This window comes from Citrus clementina, unplaced genomic scaffold, assembly GCF_000493195.1.
Source record: "Citrus clementina cultivar Clemenules unplaced genomic scaffold, Citrus_clementina_v1.0 scaffold_3, whole genome shotgun sequence".
NCBI lineage: Eukaryota > Viridiplantae > Streptophyta > Magnoliopsida > Sapindales > Rutaceae > Citrus > Citrus x clementina.
The window spans coordinates 42,823,373-42,846,848 of record NW_006262339.1 but is presented as its reverse complement, the minus strand read 5'-3'; the positions used below and the strand labels follow the sequence as shown (position 1 = coordinate 42,846,848).

Genomic DNA, 23,476 nt, shown 5'->3' with positions numbered 1-23,476 from the left:
CCGAATTTGGGAAAAGCAATGAGCTTATGATGGAAGCCACCAGTCAAGAAATTAAAATTCTTGTTGTTCAAAAGCGTCTTATAAAAATTTCTGCCGTAGTTTCAGTTTGAGAAGGTAACAAGCTTGGTCTAAGAGATTATGACTGATCTGTTACAAGTATATTTCTTATCATCTAATAAAAAGAAAATCGTAATTTTCTGAGTCTGTCCCTCGTCTTGATTGAAGCGTCTGTAGCTTTCTGTAGTATAAGTTTCTGCGACACTATTGGTAAGAGTTACAGCCTGTTTCATACACGATAGCTCTCTGGGGAGAATACAGATACAACATTCATCAAAGTAATGCGTACATGATAGATATGCACATTTTATTTACATTGGCTAAAGAGAAAGGCACCAAACATTAAGGTACCCAAGAAGATTTTAATAAGTTGACAAAACTACAATTATTTAGATACTTCACAGGGTCAATTTTCAAGAGATATACAGTCTGAAACTATAGTAAGGGAAGACTTTACTTTCCTGGGTTTTAAAGCTCCTATCCTGTGTCGAGCTTATTTCCCCCTCTGACTGAATCTAGACTGCTCATGTAAATTACAACAAAAAAATAATTTCTGAGATGCTTGTGAACTTGGAAGTTCTTTAATTTCTTGGGTTCCAAATTCGTAGCAGCACAGCTTTCCAACCCTGTCCGCCATGATAACCACCTCATTTTTCCAGAATGCTGAAGGCCATTGAAGTCTTTGACTACATTCTACTGTTACTAGTTTTTTCCGCATTCCATCGACACCAAATTCATCCATGACCCATATCTCAAAGGAAACATGAATTGGATGGGGCTTATGATAAACAAAAGCAAGAGAGCTTTTGATATTCTTCACCAGCATTAAAGGAAGAATCTGGTACGGGTAACTTTTTGAAGACCTCATCACTCATGTCAAAATTTTTAAGATGGAGATTGATTTTGATTTCTAAAATTCTGCTTTCATTACCCCTTAATTTTAATAATTAATATTATAAAATTAAAACAACAAAAGATACCACATAAAAAACCAAACTAAATCTGAAATTTTGATTAGGCTCGATTCGATTTTGTTATGAAAAAACTAAACCAAATGTCCAATCTTTAAAAAAAAAAACTCGATATCTTATTAAAATAACTTTTAATGATCGACTTATTAGCTCATTTTTCGATATCAATATAAATAAAAATTGAAAGCCTTTGCCTGATATATTTATATTTTGCCAATCATATTCTCTTATTCAGAACAACTCAGTTCTAAAGTAAAGTTTTTAAAATTTGGTTGGTATGATTGTAGTTGTTTTTATCTAAAATCGCATTCGAATCATCCAAAAACGTTATATACCAATTTACCATCTTAAAAACTTGATTATTATTTTATATTCACTCACATACTTTATTGTTTTTTCTTTTCAAATCTTTGCTTAAGAAATTTAATGGATTTTGTTTGATTTATGTTTTACCAATCACATTATTCGGGGAGCTAGTTGTCTCAATCGGTCAAATTTGTCTTGTTTATTCATACAATGCTCTCTTTATAACAACAGAGATATGAAAATTTCTTTTGTCAGTGTATAATAATAATAAAGCTTATGCTAAGTTACATGCATATAACTTAGGGGATCCTAATAATTAGCTTTTATGTCAGAGCTTATTTGATCCTCCACATATTGAAAGTACATACGCTGCTCACACGTAAAAATTCAGCTGAAAAATTGTATGTGATTTGTCCCAACCAAAAATTGGAATATCTCTAAACTTCTGGGGGGTTGTTAGAGTTGTAGAAATCACAAAGTTTTCATCAGAAAATATTTCATTAACACTTGCTGAACATGATAACTCCGAACATTGAAAGTACACAAGAAGAGCAATAGATTGACAAAACTACGACTATTCCTCCATTAGATACTTCTCTGAGACGGCTTTAAAGAGATAAAGGACAAGAGTTTTAATTGCTTTGCCGAGATATAAACTCCTACTACCCCGTCAATTGCCCGCCTCTTGTTGTTTTTGATCATACTCATCCTAAGTCCTAACTCCTAACCCATTATATTCTTTAAAATCATCAACACACACCTCATTTTGTTTTGTTAGTGACTTCAGATAAATAGAAACGGCTTTCTAATCCAGGTCGGGCCATGCTATGTTAAGGGTACCTTACCTAATAATTTGGGGACGATGATTAGAAAAATTAATAAAATTTAATTATCTAACGGTGTTTAGACTGTGAATACGAAATCTTTAGACTTAATAATCTTCTAATCCCTCAAAATAAAATAACTTTCTAAGCAAACTATATTTTTATATATTGGATAGCAATATTATCAAAGATGCCAAGGATCTAAGGGCACATTTGTTTATCTTTAAAATAACAAATCATAAAATAATAATATCAATCATATATAGACTATCATATCATTTATTTATTAACATTTTTAAAGGTCATGTAAACCTTAATTAAACAATATATATATATAACAACAAAGCTAAATCAATAGTTCAACAAACATATGACAAAGATGAAATATAAGAGCCGTCACATAATTAAGTTCACCAACACGAATAAAAGTAAAAGTAAAACACACACACACACACAAACATATTAACTAGAAACTAAAATCACTGTCATAATCTGAATCGACATCATTAGTGGGTTCATAATTACCAAATGATGATGGTCCTGCCTCCGAATAATATCTGCTGCTGGAACCCTCTCGGCCGCGCCTCCAGTATTGCTCCTCTCTGTAAGATCTCATGCTCTCACGAATGGCAGCCTCAATTTCGTCATCAGCATGCCTGGCAACTTTTCTCTTTTCCATCTCAAACGTTTGAAGGCTCTCCTTGACAGCTTTCTCCATCATAGCTCTCTCTTCCGCCTCTAAGTCGGCCGTAGCAGCGGAAGCAGCCCTCTTTTTGTTGTTATAATCTACTGATATCGGTGATGGTGGTGGCGGCGGCGGTGGTGTAACATTCATCAATCTGCTTTGCAATGCTTCTCTTAATCTTCTTTCCTTCTCTTCTCTCCTGAGAGAATGCTGAACGAGTTCTTTAATCATATCTTGTTTTATTTCTTGAGGGCAAGAGTCGGTACAAGTTTTCACGTCTGCTCCCATCTGAGCAATGTGTTCTTTGAAACGCGTGATCCCATGCATTTCATGCCCACAAAAGTTGCATCGCAAGTGGTTTTTCTTCTTGTCAATTATTGTGCAGTATTGCCAAGCCATGTCTAGTGAATTCCTCCCCATTATGATTAGTGCTAGTGGTCAACTTTCTCAGTAGCAAATTAACTAATCCTACAAAGACATAGACTGCAGTATCAAAAATCCATCCTAAATGCATTTAGCATGAAATGTCAATAAACTGTTGAATTGTAAAGAATAACACAGTACATAGGTGAACGAGCAATTATTCACGCAAAAACAAAACACTAGTTGACAGCAAAAATAAAAGAACTAGCTATTATTTCCCTTTTGTTCATATGCATTATTAAACTACTAAAATCTAAAATCAAGGGTAAGAAATTTACCAATTAAGAAAAAAAAAATATGCTAAAACTTACCACTTAAAAAGAAGAGAATAGCAAAATTTTCTGAGTGTGAGAAGAAGAATTTATGTAATATAGATTTTGTTATCTTGGTTTTTTAATAATTCATTGACTAATAAATTTAATACTTACAAATATGTATGAACTTTTTTTTTCCTCTTTATGGTGATAACCCTCATCCCCGCATCCATTCGGACCATTAGTCTACCCTGGCCAAACCCTAAATTGGGGGCGTCAGTCGGGCGCCTCAACTCCAAGATTCATGAGACAACAAATGGTGGAATTTTAGGCTCACTAGAAAGATCGAACCTTAATGGATCTAGATCTATATTGATTTCAGAGTTTATCTAAAACTTACCTAAAATCTTTCGAATAACCCATATTCAATACTGGTGGAAGAAAGGATTATTTTCTAGTCTAATTGGTAAAATATAATCTATTTGACTACCAAATTTGCATATATTCAAATCTCTATCATAGATTAAATTAAAAATTCAACTACCATAAATTAATGATAATTTATCTTAGGGTATTAATTAACCTAAAATAAGATATTAGGCTACAAGATATATAAGATCTCAAAACCTAATTATAATTTCAAGCAAAAATAAACTATTTCATTGACAAGGAAAGACAAAAGGGGAACACGGAACATACTCTAATTAAACCAATTAAAATATCAAAATAATCTGAAAATAATAATGAGTTGAATATTACAGAATACCTTTGATAAAACCTAAAAAGAACTCGATATCTTGTTGAAATAACTTTCACATATTAGTTTCATTCTTCTCCCAGACTCTTCAGTCAATTCCTTAGTTCGCACTTTCAATTGCTATGTTAAAATTTGAAAGACTTCATCCGATATTAATGTGTCTCACCAATAAGAACAACTCAGTTGTAAAAGAGTTTTTAAAATTTGGTGTGGGTATGATTATAGCTGTTTTATCTTAAAACGATGTGCGGGTGATCCAAACAAGTCTAATGTTATATTACTATTTAAAACTTGATTATATTTCACATCTAGGCGCATTCCTTATATATATCCTTTCTTGTGGAATTTATTGAATCTTTTGTGATTTATGTGTTTATCAACCGGTGTGGTTTACAAGAGCTAACTGTCTTAACTTTTATGATTTCTTGTGTTGATACAAGAAGTTTAATGTTTGAATTTCTCTTACACATGCGAATTGGCATCATTGAATACAATTTAACTTTTAATATTTACGATTAGATTGTGATGAGACTAAATGTTACTCTAGTACGAACGATTCTACACATGACATTTATGAATTTAAAGTAATAATCCCATAATTAAAAAAAATAAAATAAAAGAGATGATTTTATTGAATGAAAAAATTGAAAAAGTATTTAGAACTATTTATAATCTCACTTTTTAAAGGCAAATAAACACAAAATACTAATTAAAATAAAACAACAAACTCGACTTTGAGTACGAAAATTAAATAAGAAAATCCAACTAAAATAAAACTCAATAACACTATTAGTAGACTCCTAAACTTAAACTACACCAATACAACAAAATTTTTTTAGACAAACATTAGAAAAATAAAATTCATCGTTCTAAGTGATGTGATATCTACAACGAAAAATTAAGGACACTGCGTCATGCTTATCCATACGTATGTGGGACCCGTTCTTAATTCTTAGAATGGAATTTTAAAGTTTCCAATTCGGCTGTGGATTAATACAAAACCGATCGTTTAAGTTTTAGTACTTTATCTTAACCACCCGCACGCGAAACATTTGTAAGAATTAGAAAAATAAAAATAAAAAATGCTTATTTTCAGGCTTTCTAGACATGGATTCAATCATGAGACGACCACGTGGGTGAGATGGGGCCGATGCCGCGCCCCCAATTTAACTTTTAGAGTGGGGCTATCGGCACCCCTCTAATATCCTTTTCAAACCCCTTTTTTTTTTGTTTATTTCCTTCTCAATTCCTAAAATAGCCTTTATCTGTCATTTTTCCGTAAACAAATTCAACCTCCTTTCAGTTATCATTCTTCAACCACTCCCACTTCAAGTTTCTTCTTTTTGTAGGAAATGTTGTTGATAACAACCCAATATTTTGTATCTCATGTGCTTAATTTATTATGAGGCTTCTATTTGTTTTAGTTTTATACTTTTCAGTTTATGACATTTTATTTCAAAATAAATATGTATAAAATACACACAAGGTTTAATTATCTCCTAGCATTCTAATAACTTTAGTAATTTATGAAAATTTTATAAAATTATCTTTCCTATAAAAATAAATTGTCAAGTGAAAAAAAATACTTTATATCAAATTCTTACTCTTTTACAATTGACCTTTTTTTTCCCAAAAAAAAAAAAATTAACTTTTAAGAGCTTTAGTAGAGAAAGAGTCAGCCAGAAAAATCATATATGGATTTAATAAGATAAGATTTTATAACTAATACAATTCAAGATATAAGGGATAAAATTGTAAATGTATAACAAGAGGGATTTTATAAGAAAAATACAGGGGTGCCAATAGCGCCACTCTAACTTTGATTGTTTAAAGAACCCTTGAGATGAGATCTCTTTTTTATTTTTATTTTTATTTTCAAGGGTCACAATGATTGTTGAGTATTCTAAATTGCCCTTACTGACACTCATTATTTCACACAAACCCCCCACGTTGAATCCATGTGCGTAGCTGATTTTTTTTTAATTAAAAATAAATACTATAACAAAATTGTGAAAAACAAGGCCCACTGATCTTTTGGATTATCATGTGGCAAGCTGGCCTGCGAACTCACGAGGGCCTTTGATTTCGGTACATCAAGGACGACTGCTAAATTCAATCGCTAGCTCTACGCATATATAAACACATCACTCAGTTAAGAGTTGGAGCTAGCTTTCAACATCCCTCGAGTATCCTCGTAATACCCTTGCTCCCTAAAATACCCTTAGTTTAACTGTTAAAATAGAAATTCATATATTAAAATTGATCATCTTTCCAAAAAATTTTACTGAAAAAAATTTTCATTTTAAATTATCCTAAAATATAAATTTATCTTTTTTTTAATTTTATAATTTCGATCTTCATACCTCTAAACTCCTATATTATGAAATGGATTGAGTGTAAAATATTTGTTAAAAGAATAATTTATTTAAATGTTTTATTAAATTTTCATTCAAAATAAGAAATGAATTAATTTATGTTAGGTTATTTAAATAATTGCAATTGAAGAAAAAAAGATTTTACAAGGAATTTTAAGAGTTATCAAAAGGCCGACTCCTCAGTCAAATTAGGGATGGCAATGAATTGGATTTGATCCAAGATCCATGTGATCCAAATCCAATCGGATCGGATTTGGATCGGTTTAAAATGGATTTGGATCGGATTTGGATATCGATGTACGGATCTAAGACGAATCTGGAGCAGATATGGATCTATCTTAATATCTAAATCCATATCCATATCCACTCATCTTTTAATTTTATTTTATTTTAAAAGTTTCTTAATAATTATGGAATGATAATGATAATAAATTTTATTCATAGCATATTAGTAGTATTTACCATGAATTTAAACTCTTAAAACTTAAAGGTTAGTTTTGTAAATTTAAAGGTCAGCTAGCCTCAAAGCATGTACATGCAATATTCAAATTGCAATCTAAGTAATATAACCTGGTAATTTATTTTATCATATTGGCCAAATAATTTTTAAGAAATATAATTATTCATATATTTAGTCAAATATGGTCATAATAAAAATAATAAAGGACTGAATATAAATCATATTTAATTTATATGTCATTATCTAATGTTGTAGGAATGATGGTAGGTGTATAGTGGATACTAGAATGATGAAGGAGACAATAGAATATTATATTGATCTTACTTCTGCAATTACTTCTGAATGATATTTTATTATCTTTCTTATCTGTTGTTTTGGTGTAGAAGTATAAGCTACAATATTTATTATATTTTTGAGAAAAATTATATAATTTATTTGTTATCAATACATTTTAGCCTTCAATTTTCAATCTAAAAAATTATTACTTTTTTATTACGGAATTTTAGAATTCATGACGGATCTAGAGCAGATTTGGATATTAATTTTTTTTTTCGGATTTGGAGCAGATATAGATATTTATTTCTCTTTTGGATCTGGATATGGAGCGAAAAATATGGATTCATAACGGATCTGGAGCAGATACAGATCTTAATTTTTATTATGGATTTGGATCTGGAGCAGAGTAGATCCAACCCATATCTGCCCCATTGCCATCCCTAAGTCAAATACCCTGCATTAGAAAACAACTTGAACCCGAAAGCCTAATTAAAGCGGGTCACTGGGGTTACCCGGCCCATCATCCGCTTTACCTGTGCCTGCTCCTGCGGGAAGGAACTCCAATGGCGGCCAAGCAAGCGTATAAATGGTCCAGAAATTTAAAAGGAAACAAAGATCACTGATAAACGACGGGTAGGTGCGAACGAAACAAAATGGAAGACGAGGCAGAGATATATGATGGAATTAGGGCCCAATTTCCTTTCACATTCGGGAAACAGGCAAAATCCCAAACGCCCCTTGAGAAAATCCACAACGCCACTCGCCGATCCGACCCCTTAACTACAACAACCGCCGCTACCGATAATGAGAAAAACAACCTGCCGTCTATCTCTTCCTCCTCCAAGGAATGGCTGGGCACGCTTCGAAACCCTAAGTCTTCGGACGCTGCACCAATTGGACCGCCACCTCCGCCTCCCCGGCAGCAGGAACTGAAAGCCGATGACGGTGACGTGATGATTGGGCCTCCTCGGCCTCCGCAGCAGCAAGAGGACGATGCTGACAGCGTGATGATTGGGCCTCCTCGGCGGCCGGCAGAGTCAGGAGATGATGATGATGATGATGATGTTGATGAAGAGGAGGGAGAGGAGAATCGGCGTCAAATTCCGATGAGCAATGAGATTGTACTCAAAGGGCATACTAAGGTAATATTTTTATTGAGCAGAATCTATAGCCTGCTCTTAAGTGGGTGGATTAGGGTTAACTTTTGAAAGGTTTTGGTTTATGCTGACAACGACATTATGGGTGTTGCTTGTCAGATTGTTTCAGCTCTTGCAGTTGATCACTCTGGTTCTAGAGTTCTTTCTGGAAGTTATGACTATACGGTACGCATGTATGACTTTCAAGGAATGAATTCCCGTCTACAATCTTTTAGGCAGCTTGAGCCATCTGAGGGTCATCAAGTTCGTAACTTGAGCTGGAGTCCAACATCTGACCGTTTTCTCTGTGTGACTGGTTCTGCTCAAGCTAAGGTACTTGTGCATGCTAGCTTTTTGTTGTTATTTGCTTATTGTTGATGGCACCTCTCTCATGTATAACTTTGTATATCAGATATATGACCGAGATGGACTTACTCTAGGAGAGTTTGTGAAGGGTGATATGTATATACGTGATCTGAAAAACACAAAGGGCCACATTTGTGGATTGACTTGTGGAGAGTGGCATCCTAAAACTAAAGAGACAATTTTGACATCATCAGAGGATGGATCACTTCGCATTTGGGATGTAAATGAATTCAAAAGTCAGAAGCAGGTTTGTTTATTTTATACTTTGTAACTTTGGTTAAGATATGCCAGGTGGATATATGCCAAGCATTCTTAACTCTTATGAAGTGAGTTGAAAGGAATTAAATGGCTGTCAACTGATGATGCGACTTTCTCTGGATTGGATAGGTTATCAAACCAAAGCTTGCAAGGCCTGGAAGGGTTGCAGTTACCACATGTGCTTGGGATTGTGATGGGAAATGCATTGCAGGTGGTATAGGAGATGGTTCTATACAGGTATTTGCTTGTGATGCCTGATATCTCTTTTGTGTTTGTATACTGTAAGCTAGGCTAGACCCTAGGCTTTCCCAAATTGATGTTCCTATCAAAATTCTCTTTACTTTATGCTTCTTTGACTTCCTGAACTTTGCATCAGTTCTTTTCACGTGCCTTGTATTTTCACTCTTGCAGGTGTGGAACCTTAAGCCTGGATGGGGGAGCAGGCCAGATATTCATGTTGAAAAAGGTCATTCTGATGATATTACTGCACTTAAGTTTTCTAGTGATGGGCGAATTCTGCTCTCAAGGAGCTTTGATGGTTCATTGAAGGTAGCAATTGATATCTCCACAACATATTGCTGTTTACTTCCTTCAACGTATATGTGTGCATGCTCGAAATGTCAATATGTTGTCACTATTCTTACATATTCTTGAAATGTGTATCAGGTTTGGGATTTGCGCAAAATGAAAGAGCCTCTTAAGGTGTTTGAGGATCTCCCCAATAACTATGCCCAAACAAATGTAGCATTTAGTCCTGATGAACAACTTTTCTTGACTGGAACATCTGTGGAAAGAGAGAGCACAACAGGAGGTCTTCTATGCTTTTATGATAGGGAGAAACTGGAACTTGTTTCCAGAGTTGGAATATCACCGGCTTGTAGTGTGGTGCAATGTGCTTGGCACCCAAAGCTAAATCAGGTAATCTACACTTTTGCTGCCTTCCCCAAAAAAGGTTTGAGCTATTGTGTGTGATGAATCCTTTATGGCTTCATTTCGAAGCAAAACACAATCACGCATATGGAGATACACTCATCCGTTGCTCTTTTTTCTTTTTTTCCCCTTAATTTCCTTTTTTTGAAGATCTTTGCAACAGCTGGAGATAAAAGTCAGGGAGGAACTCACATATTATATGATCCAAGACTGAGTGAGAGAGGAGCTCTTGTGTGTGTTGCACGAGCACCGAGGAAAAAATCTGTTGATGATTTTGAGGTGGCTCCGGTTATTCACAATCCACATGCATTACCCTTGTTCAGAGATCAGCCAAGTCGCAAGCGTCAGCGAGAGAAAATATTGAAGGATCCAATTAAGTCCCACAAGCCTGAAGTTCCTGTTACAGGACCTGGCCATGGTGGGAGAGTTGGTGCGAGTAAGGGAAGCTTATTGACCCAGTACCTTCTCAAGGTAATCTTCAGTGCCCTTTTTTCTTTTCTGGTCCTTTCTCTCAACTCCTTTATGTTATACAGGTGAAGCTAGTGGAAATTAGCTAATATATTGAGTTTCCTTGCAGCAAGGGGGTATGATCAAGGAGACATGGATGGAAGAAGATCCTAGAGAAGCTATATTGAAGTATGCTGATGTTGCAGCAAAGGATCCTAAATATATTGCTCCAGCATATGCACAAACCCAACCTGCACCGGTGTTTCAAGAGTCTGATTCTGAGGATGAAGAGAAATGATTGGATAATGTTCTGCTATTCTTTCACTCTTTTCGGTTGCCAAGTTTCCATTGCTACTTCTTGATGGGATTATGATACTTGAATGAATCATATTCTCTTCATTTCTCTTTTTTTTGCGGCCGAGTTTGAATATTACCTACCTCTCACAACACGTGTAATTTGGGCATCTGAGGAAGACCTTTAACCAAGCATGGGTATGTTAAAAGGTATTAGCAGGACTTTGCATGCTTTTCCTTTTCCTTTTCCTTCGTGACTTAATGCATTTTGAATTTACTACTGAAGTTCTTGACAGCTTGACAGCTATGGTATAGTTTTGCATGTGATTTGCCATTTTCGGACGGGACGTTTGCTGATGGCACATTTGCTGATTTAAAGTTCCGAAACAAGTTTAGTATGAACCCTGTAATACTGTATGTTCTGGAATCTTCCAATGTAAACTTTGTCATGTATCAACATCAAAGTCTGCCGTCACCAACTGAATTTGTCATGATGTGGTGTCGAATTTTAAACCATTTGCTGGCTCTGTTGGTTAAATGGCAGGTTTTCACGTGAATGAGTGTCGTAGACTATATTTTCATGACATTGTTGGAGTATGACATCATATAGATATGTTAGTGTGGTGCAAGACAGCATCAAATAACATGGTTCAGCCTTGTTTTCGACAAAATAAAGTGAACAATTCAGCAAAAGGACGAGAGAAAGCAAGTTGAAGAACATAACAAAATGAAGAGTTAATCACATTTAACTGAAATATGTTTCCCTCTAAATAATTTATTGTCACTCTATAAATAATTTTATTCAACATTTACAAGAATTTGTTGCAAGACAGATCTCGGTTAAGCTTGACATCATATCCCTGAAAAAGAATGGGATTGATGATCACTTTGTGGTGGGCAGTAGTACAACAGACATAAATGGCGTGAGGCATTTGTAACCAATACTATAACATTGTGTTACAGAAAAATAAAGCTTAACAGCACTCCTGGTATGTTTCTGAAACTATTGTCATAGACAAAATACTGGCTGTCAGGTCATGAACAAGAGTAATAGAGGCCATTTCCCTACGAGCTTAATTGCTTTGATCGTATCTGACCTGACTCATCAAACCTGTTAACTGGCTAAAGTTAGAAGTACCCATTCTCGAAGTTTGACAAACGAGAGTCTGATAGAACAGTGAACAGTTGTGTGTCTACAAATGGCTGCATAAACCAGAAAATGAATGCATGAGTTGATTCAAACTTTTCTTTAAAGACTGCAAGAGTATCACCAATGTAAAATAAAAATGACAATTAAATAGACTCAAATAGTCCGTGAACAAAATAAACAAGAGTTCCTCAATTGTATTACTAATGATGAATACTGCCTTATACTTATCCAAGCAGTTCTACAACCCAAGGCAGCGGAAACAAATGTAGCAGAACTTGTGTTTCTCTAAATGCTTGATGAATGCAGACTGCATGCCTAGCTCAATAATATTCTTTCACCAGGTTCAAACAATCAGATGAATACAAACAAGATTGGGAAAGCAAGTTAGAACACAGCTGAACATTAATACTCTTAATAACCTTCAAGTCCAACATTCTTGACAGATACAAACAATGTTTTTTTTTACATTCTAAGAATGGTAACAGCAACACCTGATTGTGCCTTAAAAGTACCAAAATAGTTGTGCTGTTGGGGAGAGACATTTCAAACAACATATAATGAAAGATTATAAACCATCTCAGACGGTAAAGCTTGGTAGTCCTACCAAGCTGAAGAAACAATACCAAATCATAGCGGAAGACATCACTGAATCTGTCAGCTCCATTTTCCCTACACTGAGTGAATACATGACTCTTCCAGAGTATTTGACATGTCGCAAATATTTATAGTGTATCTCTAGATCAGATTATCTTCTATTTTATATTCTCTAGTCTATCTTTCTTTCAAGTGACATGGTTGAGCCTGCCCCAAGTGCCACTTTACTAAGGGTAAGCAGGACCAGTCCCAGGTGCATACGATCCTTGATCCATCTACTATATCCAAACTTCCTTTGTATGGATTAAATTGGAGAAGAATTATCTTTTAACTGTATTGTTCTATAGTGGGATGATCACCACTGGCTTAGATTCTGTCTAGCCTTCACATTGACTCAGATTTCTGTTCAATGGTTTATGGGGTATTTGCTAACAAAATGTGTCAGCTATCTGTTTGAGAATTTCCAGCTAACGAACTGTGTTCTTGAGAGCTCAGAAACATTGAATTAATTTAAGAATTGGAGAGAGGACCACTGAAGAAAAGCTATTAATGATGATCCAACATAATAAATTTGTGATCAATTTAATTCTGCTGATTAAATAATCATGAGTCATGAATTCCATGATTAGAAGTTCAGAACCCCTCTCTTGCAACTAAATTTAATACCAATATTCAACTAGTTGATAAACCAGAAAAAGCATTTATCACACTTTCTTGAGTTATCCTTGACCCAATGCAAGACAGATGCCAAATAACCTTGTCATATGGATCAAGTCCAAACAGAGTATTAGAAAGGAAAAAACATGTCCACACAAATAGAAACAAAACAAGCAAATACAAAGGCAAATCAAATGGGAAGATTCATCCTAGGAGGACCTCTAGGTAAACTTTGGCTTCCATACTATGTGAGGCAAACACTTGAGTTGAAGCTTAAGCTTAATCATGTGTAGTGATAACTTAACACACAGTAATTATAGTAAAAGGGTCATAAGAGATCACCATTTATGTTGAATTAGTGCATAATAGCTACTCTTTTATGTATTTGCAATAGTGAAAGAGATTTTTTCAAGGCAAGGACAGATTAAAATGCAAAACTACCTTGACAAATGGTCTGTCCCGACTAGGAAAGGAATCAATAAAACTATCTTTAAGAAGTAAAGAAACCTGAAAAGCGAACCAGAAATTCATATGTTAAAAAGTTTGTGAATACCAAAAACCTTGAAGAAAGTAAAATTTCTAGGGTAGATTGACTGACCCTGTCATTGTTTGATTGTACATTAGTTATTGTGTGAGAACTCAAATCTGAACAAAGAGACTCCATGTAGCTGCCCATGACATTCAAAAATTGGGCTGCAGCTTCAGCCTGGAAATGAATTAAGATGTTAGTTCCTGGCTAAAGAACAAACGGTGAGAGATACTCACAAAAGATGGTAAAAGGTGAAAAGAAAGCACAAAAAAACGAATGTAACTCAGCAATTTGAGGGCCAAAGGGGACAAACACTCTAATGGCATTAAACCCATAAAAGTACTATTTTTTTTTTAACACAGAAAGATTCAGTCTACTTTATATCATGAGAACAATATCTTTTTATGCATGAGAAGCATTCCACTAAATTTTTATTATCAAAAATATTATTTAAACTGATGATAACTGATCCTGCCTGAAGACAAAAAGTTTCCAACTAACAAAAAGACACACGATCAAAATCACTAGGTATGCAATAGCTGCAATCTTTAAATACCTGCACTTCACTGCACCTATATACAGGATGTCTTCTAGCAATTGAACTTTCAAATGACAGCCGAGCATGTATTGGTCTAAGTTCAGATACAAGTTCTCTCTGCTGAGGAAGTGCTGGCAAGTGACATGATTTCACCTGGTCAAAAGCCAACAATAATAAGAACACAAAGCCTTCTTAACAATTCCATTGTAATTAAGATTTTCCATTAAAAAAAAAAAAAACTTAGGATATTGTACAAAAACAGAAACAGTTGAAACTTTCCATAAAAATTTCTTAAGATTAACAATCTAGAAAAATATTTGGAACTCTCATACTTAGTTTTGATGGCTAGAATGAACATGTGTGATAATCTACCTTTTCAGGGACAGAGTGGATGCAACAATAGATTAGCATATGCAAAATAAAGCAAAAGTTGAGGAACAATAGATTATATTTGCTAACTAAATAATAATATTTGTTATGATAATAATATCAATAGCAATAAAAATAATGAATGGGCATTTTTAAGTCGCGCAATTTATAGTCACCCCTTCTTGAGGAAAAAAAAATCAAAAAACCAAAGAATTGTTATTTGAAAATAAAAAATGAAAGAAGTTTACAACATGGTTAAAATTTCTAATTCCAAACTGTTAGGACATATCAACCATAGGTGTTAGATCTGATTTATAAAAAAAAAAAAAAAAAAAGTTAGCCATTCGATTCAGTTTCCAGCATGTCCGGAAAAGATCCAGAAAATGAGAAAATGCTACACACCTGGTCCTTGAGAACATTAACTTGTACAAGATTAGATGTTTTTATCTTCAAATCAGCAGGTTTGGTTTGAATGCCAGCCTGTGAATGATAGAGACAAAAGTATTAATCAAAATAGTATCCCTATTATTTATTATAACTTCAAATAAGGCCAAGAAATATCTAAAATAAACCGTCTTAAATTCCTAAAGCATATAAATCTCCTTTCAGATGGACAGAATAGTAAGTTTGAACAATTTAACCAATATAAGCTCCAGGAAAATTTTCACATAAGGAATCTCAAAAGTACTTGATAATTAATCCAAGACACTTTTAACAACTGAACTAGCAGGTGAAATAAATGAGCAAAAGAGAAATTTTATTTTAGCAGTCTGTAAAAATAATGTGTTCTCAAACCAAATATAGAGTACAAGATTGATGTTTAACTCAAAGGTGCAAGTATTTGAAAGGAATTTAATCAAGTTGTAAAACTAGGATAGCTATGGCTCCGTAGTTCATCTTGAAAAATGTAATTGCTAAATGGTGTGAAGTGTCTTTAAAAGGGTTTACTCCATAAAAGGTAATAAATTTCAGTAGCATGCTACTTATGCCATAAACATGCAATATTATAAACTATATGAAACTCACTATAAAGGGAACTGGCGCTTCAAGAAAATCAAGCATCTTCGCTGGAAGAATCTGTACAAGATGAGGGGATAGAAGAGAAAACCAATTATTCCAGATCTTATACATGTCAATGCGTTGCAGATAGCCTCTGTGCAAAAACTACATGAGAATATTGTTTTAACGAAAGGAAAATAGTACAAAATCAACAATCATAGCTGCCTCTGTAACATGGTTTTGAACTAAGCACCAGCATTTCATCCATCCCATTAGAGGATATTTCAATTTTGCCCCAGATAATTAAATCGAGAAGTTTCAAATTTCAAGAAAATAGAAATCATGCATCAAATGTTTTGCAGTAAAAAAATACAAACCCTTCACAAAATAAAATTTCTTTCAGTAAGATGGCCTCAGTAAAACAACCAGTAACCAGTAATTTTATGATTGCTTTATGCCATGACAGATTTTGAACAGGAGGACTTATTTTTAGTATGAGTTCTCAAGAGTTTAGGTTTAGCTCCAGATGTTATCTCACATCTCTGAAGGTTCAAAATGAAACCAGCAATGACTAAATGCTACTTACTGGAAGAAGCAAGCTCTGCCATTGAAATGGACGAATCATGGGAATCAGAGATAGGACAACAGCTGATAAAACACCCTGCAACAGTAAAAATTTATGAGAGTGAAGAGCCAGTTGATAACAATCTGGTCATTTAGAAATCTTCAACAAATAGAAACTGTATTCCCAGAAAAATTATTTATCTATGGCTTAGCATACTTACTTTCAGTAACAGAATCTAACTCACCAGATTAGGACACACTACCACCACTTGTTTTTCCAGTAATACTCCTGCAACCAGTGCCAGAACCTGGAAATATAATTCATCAAGATCAATCTTTATATTGGAATGCATATGCGCATGCTAGGAGGAATGCTTTAAGTACTAGGGCAAATTTAATAACTCAGATGGTTGTTGTTATTATTATTATTATTTTTAATTTAACATCAAATTTGTCCAAAATCGAACACTACATTTTTTACGACATCAGGTATCCAATTCTGTATCCTTTACACATTTAAAATTGTTTCCATTTCACATATAATCACAGTACCCATCGAAGTTCAGGAGCTTTTATTTTTCTCCCAAACAAATATAGCATAAGAAAAATAGCTTGCAACACACATGATCTCAGGAACTACTCCAACAGCAGAAAATATATTTAAAAAAAGAAAAAATAGTTTATATGACAAGCCAAAAAAAATAGCAATTAGAAAGAGCATTACACTTTCAATTGACAGAACTCGACAGATGGTTGCAGTTGCCCATATTGACAGCGCAAGAGCTTCTTCAGCAGCAGCCAACTTTGCATTGACCTTTTTATGAATTTCAGTAATATTGAGTGCATATACATGACGAGGGCATAGCTTCAGAAAAACTATGAACAAAGATATACCTCAGCAGCTTTGAATGAATCCAAGGATTTTTCACAGATGCCCAGGGCACAAATTGGAGGTCGGTTGTACTCAATAGCCTGTAAATGCTTAAGTGGCAGGAAAACTATTCCACTTCCTGGTGCTGGAAGTGGCAGAGCATGATAGCCACAAACTATTTGCAACAAATCATTCTTATTTTCCTGCAGAGGAGGTACGAAAAAGAAAAAGAATTAATGGTCAAATGGTAATTATGATGCCACATATGCTAAATTGATGTGTAAATGTAGGAAATGACGATAAACTCACCCTAGCCCATTCCATTATCAAATCATCCCCTAAATCTTTTTCATAATTCGAGAAAAACTCATCATCTTCCTCCTCCGATGCAATGCTTCTAGCTGGACTGCCAAAGATAAGAATATATTATTGAGATTGTCACGAAGAAGGAAGCAGACAGATGCATTAGATGGTGAAGAAAATGAAAGTTATCTAGTTAACTTATGCCAATAAAGAGAAAGCAGGAAAACTAGTAAACTAGAAAGCAGGAAAACTGATTTGAAGTGTGAATCCAGACCCGATCTCAAGGAACTAATCAATAACTAGCTGATCTCACAGAAGACAAAATCTGGACACAAATTAAAAATAAATTCTATTTATTTCAACCTAAGCCCGTAAGCCAATATTTTATGAAAGTTGATAATAAGATAATTAGAAATCTACCACCTGAATAGGGATTCAGAACTTGCAAGACGCTCTAATGTGCGGGTCTTAGATCCAGAAAATGTGCCAACATCTGGGGAAGCATGGCCATTCTCATAGGTAGCACACATTCTTTCCAAATTATCAGAACGATTTTCCGAGGCCTCAGAAGCAAAATCATCAAAATACGGCAAATTCTTCCTATCATCTTTATCTATTTCCCGTAATTGACTAGTATCTGAACCCTCACTAGCAGTCACACTTTCAGGAGTCCGAGGTTCTGATATCTTTATCGATGAAGATGTGACCTCATCATCTGAAATAATTCCAGCAGCGGCCGCAGTTAGAGCCACAACACTGTCAACGGGGATTGCAGAGGCTGTCCAATCATTATAATCTTCCCTTTCAGGTGAGTCGCTGTCATTTATTGGATCATTTAGTTTGGGCGTTGAAGGAACGATATCGGTGAGTGACATCTCAGCAACAAACTCTGTTATCCGGTTCAGGCGCTCCTGTGCTATGATACTACATCAAAGTATGAACTGTGTCAGATCTGTTACGAAGAAAATGTGTGTGTGTACAAGTCTCTCTCTTATTCAGAAATCAAGGACAAATAATCCTCACAACAGAATGAAAGAAATATCAACCTGTTCAACATCTCAAAGTGTAACTCAAAGAAAGGAACTCTGGTTAGCAAACAATAGCAGCGAGGGGCAGAAACCAAAAAGCGGCTACATCTTCCAGATGATTGAGAACGTGATGGTGAGGTACCTAGAATACCAGGTGGCCTCTGAACAATTTCTGATACGTGTAAGCAAACTCCATAAAGTGTAGCATTGTCTGCAACCTGATCAAGGGAACAGAAAACTTTTCAGTATCCGCCGAATCATGTTTATGACAAAAACCATTAGTCAACAGGAAGTGAAAAGTTACACAACCAAGTCACAGTAAGCAAAGCAGCCAGCAGTCCAAGAAGTCCTTTCTCAATACAAAAAATTGGAATATATGAGCTTCATGAAAAAGTAAACTGTAAAAGGAAGTAACTTGTTTCCAGAATCAATTAGATACATATAGCAGCTTGCATATCAGTGTAAGAAGACGAAGAGTCTGAGGGGGAAAGCACATCAAAAACAAAGAGAATCTCAGAAGACAGCACTCCTAGAGTCAGAGAAGGAGAAAAAAAAATGGACAACGCACATCACTATTGTACAAGCTAGGTACCACCACAACCATCTAACACATGAGCAAGAATTTCGCCTAATGAACCCAAGAAACACTACACTATACTTAACCTGAAGACAAAGACCAAAAGTAATCTAAGACAGTGGAAAAGTTACGGCAAAACTCATCAGTAATTATTGAAAGTTACCGTTGATGACAAGAAGTAAATCAAAAAGTGATTTTGCTTACAAAAGCATCCAAACTCAAAATTCATTTATAAGTCAATATTGCCAAAAATAAGATTCCCAATAGAACGACTAGAGATGACCAGGGTAGCACTTTGTTGAAGCAATAAAATAACCAATGTAAACAAACATGATAAAGAAGATACATGGATAAAATATACCTTGAGTGAAAAGATAAATGATGAATCATCTCTGCCTAGATGCTCCTGTTAAGAGCGTCAAAGAGAACAAGTTTACAGTAAACAATGGATAACAAAAAGCATATCAAAGTGCAAAAATCTACTGCAAGATGACCTGTGAAAAGTAATAGAAATTCCATATATACAATAGAGAATACATAATCATGTTAAGTGCGTAAATGTTGTTTACTAAAGAAGATAATTAGCAACAGTTAGACGCTGGAAATGTAGATTTTATTTGTCATGGTAGGCAGTACAGAGACATTAGATTTGCAAACCTGTCCATAAACAAGTTCATTTAGATCACTTAGTGATGGGGTCCTCTCCACCAATCTTGCCTGTAGTATAAAATTCGTGAGTAAGACAATGGCTGATAAACATGTGCCAGTGCAGAATAGAATGAATTCCAATTGACAGAACGTCAGCCATCAATTTTCAGATTGAACCACATCAGAAAATTATGAAGAAATGTGCAATATATAATGTAAAAGACAATACAGTTATTGATCAAATTTATATGTTAACATTCCAGTAAATTAAAACAAAAAAAAAATTGTAAACTGCTCCACAGTAAATGAAAATTTTGGCAAGTAAACAAAGTATCAGAAAATATCAGAATCAAACCTTAACCCCCCCAGGAAAACAGAAGGCAGTTAAATCCTTAGGGCGCACAGCTAACTTCTTGCCAGGAGGATATTTGAAAAGTATCTGTAGATATCAGAAAGAAGAAAAGAAAGATAATCAGTCCATATCTTAGTTAACATGACAATGGGTAACTGTTTATCAAGATCCTTAAAAGCATTCCAACAAAAAGGAAAGCATTCAAACAAAAAGGAAGACACATAAACCAAGTCATCAATGTTGGTAAACAAGAACAAATATACTTCCACAGGTAGAAGTACCACAGAAATTCGCACAGAGATTTCTTGGCATAAGATACAATTGCATTTTATTTCAATAAAAAAAACATAACCATAGATTGTGCAGTCAAATAATGAGAAAATAAAGTAAATTCCATTAAAGTGTATATCTTGAGTACACTTGCGGAAAAAACAGCAGTTATACAGTATATTTTGGATCATATTATTAAAAGTAAAGAAGGTTTCCAGGAGAGCACTGATTTATTCATGCAATAAACCTGAGGTTCCAATGTCGGAAGTGAAGGACCCGGGTATTGTAGAACTCTAAGGTCTAACATCTCAGATTTTGCCATCTCTGACTCCCATTTCTTCCTTCTTGCAAAAGCATCCTCCACACATACAAGATTAGCTTCAGGATGAAGCCCCACGATAATAAAGTGCTCAAATAGTGAGGTGGGCTCCTTGTATTTTGTATGATCCTACAAAGAATTTCTTGTATTATTTATTATAGAATCAGAAAGATAAATGCGGTTCATAAAGTCCTCAACATTACAAAAGCTACAAAGATATAACTGAGAACAAAATTGCCAACTTGAAAACTAAAAAATATTTTATGGAAAAAGAGAAAAGAGAGGGAGTAAGTGAGTGAGTGAGTGAGAGTATATAGCATGGCAAATGACCAAGTTAACTAAACTACAAGAGCATATGAATCACAGTCCAAATTTTGTGTACTTAGTTACAGCTGGTTGTTTCCTCTGAAGCAGTAGCTGGAAGTGGTAGCTAAAATGAACCATCCAACTCATATCCTCATAGCAGGTGTTCTCTTCAAAAAGTACTTGTAGATGTGATACACACAAAAAGAAAGTTTAAAAAGAAAAAGTATCCCTAACCTTGAAAAATAAAAAATTTAGTTTCAAGCTGCCCGAAAATAAAATTAAAAAATAATAATTAATGAAGGAAAGAAAATTTAGACACCATTATTTCAACTCATATAAAATTTTTCAGACGACTGATTGAATATAAATAACAAAGAAGCATATTAAGATAGAATACCGTAGATTTGGAGTGACGCTGATACCACAGGCGTTTTTGGTTTGCCAGGACCTCAGGATTGAAACTAGACCGGTAACCATTTTCCCGAGAGAAGCCACCCCACCGCCAAGCCCTTTGCATCTGACATTTAAATCTCTGGAAGCTATTAGTACGTGTATGTCCCGCGGTTAAAACCTCACTCTGACTGCGCCTATGCCGTGGCCCCATCAGATTGGAGCTTGAGTTACTGTGTGAGTACACACCTTGCAGAGCTTCTCCAGCCACTCTAACTGCCTCCTCCGATATTTGTTGTAAAACATGATAAGGCGATGAGGCCTTATCTTCTTCCTCTTTGGTATCCATTTTTAAACACTTAAACTCATCTTGTAAATGCTCATTTCATCAACCAAAAGCAAATCCTCACCTAAATTGTTCAGGAAAAGCCCCCTAAACAAGCATAGCTTTCAAGCCATTTCACTTATTTTGACAGGTTCATCACAATACCTACCTAATAAATCTCATTAACTGCACCTCATTATAAGCAAAAATCAGCATGAAACAACCATGGATTCCCTTTAAATAACGTTTATCCTTGATTCTAAGATGGCCCAAATCATAAATACGTTCAATATAATCAAAACAATTTTCACAAAAAGCTAACAACTTTAACCTGTTTTGAGCCTTATTGGTTCATAAACTGCACACCCTGAAGGCAAAACGCATTAAAAGCAATTCAGATATTGCCAACTTTTAAAAACAAGCATCATATTGCACATAATAAAAGACTCCAAATCAAGAATTTAAGTATGCAACGGCTCCATAGTCTTCAAAACGGGGAAAAAATAATCAACATTTGTAACTGAAATTGAAACTGAGTTAATGCATTAGCAAATTAAAGGTGCAAGCTTTAACTTTTAAAGCAAGGCGATGATGATCAAAAGGAAAAAAAGAGATTGTGCTCGCATACCTCTTTGTTGGATTAGGATTGTTGTGAGAGAGAGAGAGAGAGAGAGCAAATGAGTTGCTAAAAATAGAAGGAAGTTGAACAAGATACAAGAGGAGGTTACCCATGAGAGAAGGAGAGTTTGTGTTGAGTTTTTATACATGCTCTAACTATTCAAAAAATAATAATTCAGATATTTCGGCAGAATTCATAAAATTCCCCATGGCTTTTTGAAATTTTCAATGGATACCCAAAAATGATGGGAATTTATTATATTTCTTTATTTCCCTTCAATTTTTGACAATGAGAGAGTTATGCTGAAAAAAAATTCATTCTTTATATGTTAATGAAGTTCATTTTTGAAATGTTTGGCGTTGAGTTTTATATATGCTCTTACTATTCAACTGAAAAAAAGAATTCAAATATTTCGGCAGACTTCATAAAATTCTCCATAGCTTCTTCAAAATTTTCAATGGATACCCAAATTTATGGGAATTTATTTATATTTCTTTACTTCCCTTCATTTTTAGACCACGAGACAGTTATGCTGAAAATTTTCATTTTTTATGCGTTAATGAAGTTCATTTTTGAAACATTTAGTGAAAATTTATGCCATCAAATTATACGTCCTTTTATAACATAAATAGTATAATCGAAAAACTATAATTTTAATTCAATATGGATTGAAGAAAATGACCATATAAGACTTAATCTATTTAATATGAAAGTATTAAATATTAATAGATAAATTCTTCTATTTAAAGGAGATAAAAACTTAAAAATTTTAAGACTCCATACAGTTACCGTAATTTATATTTTCATGAATTTTAATTATCATTCATAATGACAGATATGAAATAGTTTGGATGAAAGATTAGCATTAAAATATCCTTTTTAAAAAAATAAAAAAAAAAACAAGTTATACCAATGTTCAATATCTGTACTTCGACAATCATTGTTGTATGTAACATGTATTTAAAGAAAAATATTTATAAAAAAAAAGGAAAATTAGAGCAAGGGCGAAGGGGGAAATACAATAAACTAAACTAATAAATGATTATATTCGATGCTTTCTGAAATTTACAGAGCCACGTGGAGTAGTAAGAAAATAGAATATTAAAAGTATTAAATAAATATATTAATAAGAAAATGGAATATTAAAAATATTAAATAAATATATATCGGTAATAACTTCCATTTACGAGAAAGTGATTTTGACTTTTACAAATTCAACGTGTCTCGTGATTCGTGTGGTTACTACGAC

The 23,476-nt window shown here is 34.3% G+C and overlaps 2 protein-coding genes across 7 annotated transcripts; one reads left to right on the top strand and one right to left on the bottom strand.

Annotated features, from left to right (window-relative positions):
* Positions 1-7,843: 7,843 nt before the first annotated feature.
* LOC18046226 (WD repeat-containing protein 70) lies at positions 7,844-11,335 on the top strand. 2 transcript variants are annotated; one of them, XR_002906398.1, is made up of 9 exons: positions 7,844-8,530; positions 8,645-8,857; positions 8,937-9,137; positions 9,278-9,385; positions 9,560-9,697; positions 9,815-10,066; positions 10,229-10,549; positions 10,656-11,029; positions 11,116-11,335. XR_002906398.1 is itself a non-coding variant. In XM_006443654.2 (8 exons), the coding sequence occupies exons 1-8, from the start codon at positions 8,042-8,044 to the stop codon at positions 10,821-10,823; spliced, it is 1,890 nt and encodes a 629-aa protein (XP_006443717.1). In that variant the 5' UTR covers positions 7,844-8,041; the 3' UTR covers positions 10,824-11,335. The 2 variants fall into 2 exon arrangements, 1 of the variants encoding a protein (XP_006443717.1); XM_006443654.2 differs by having other exon boundaries at positions 10,656-11,335.
* A 185-nt stretch (positions 11,336-11,520) lies between these two features.
* On the bottom strand, positions 11,521-22,500 carry LOC18046225. 5 transcript variants are annotated; one of them, XM_024188039.1, is made up of 19 exons: positions 22,237-22,500; positions 21,291-21,975; positions 20,516-20,716; positions 20,002-20,085; positions 19,656-19,715; positions 19,360-19,404; positions 18,440-18,639; positions 17,814-18,317; positions 17,400-17,496; positions 17,114-17,293; positions 16,944-17,033; positions 16,465-16,527; positions 16,242-16,316; positions 15,683-15,733; positions 15,059-15,136; positions 14,306-14,440; positions 13,819-13,926; positions 13,662-13,727; positions 11,521-12,022 (listed from the first exon to the last, which is right to left on the bottom strand). In XM_024188039.1, the coding sequence occupies exons 2-19, from the start codon at positions 21,630-21,632 to the stop codon at positions 11,948-11,950; spliced, it is 2,454 nt and encodes an 817-aa protein (XP_024043807.1). In that variant the 5' UTR covers positions 21,633-21,975; positions 22,237-22,500; the 3' UTR covers positions 11,521-11,947. The 5 variants fall into 5 exon arrangements, with proteins under 5 accessions (XP_024043807.1, XP_024043808.1, XP_024043809.1 ...); XM_024188040.1 differs by having other exon boundaries at positions 21,291-21,794; XM_024188041.1 differs by having other exon boundaries at positions 21,291-21,777.
* Positions 22,501-23,476: the final 976 nt, after the last annotated feature.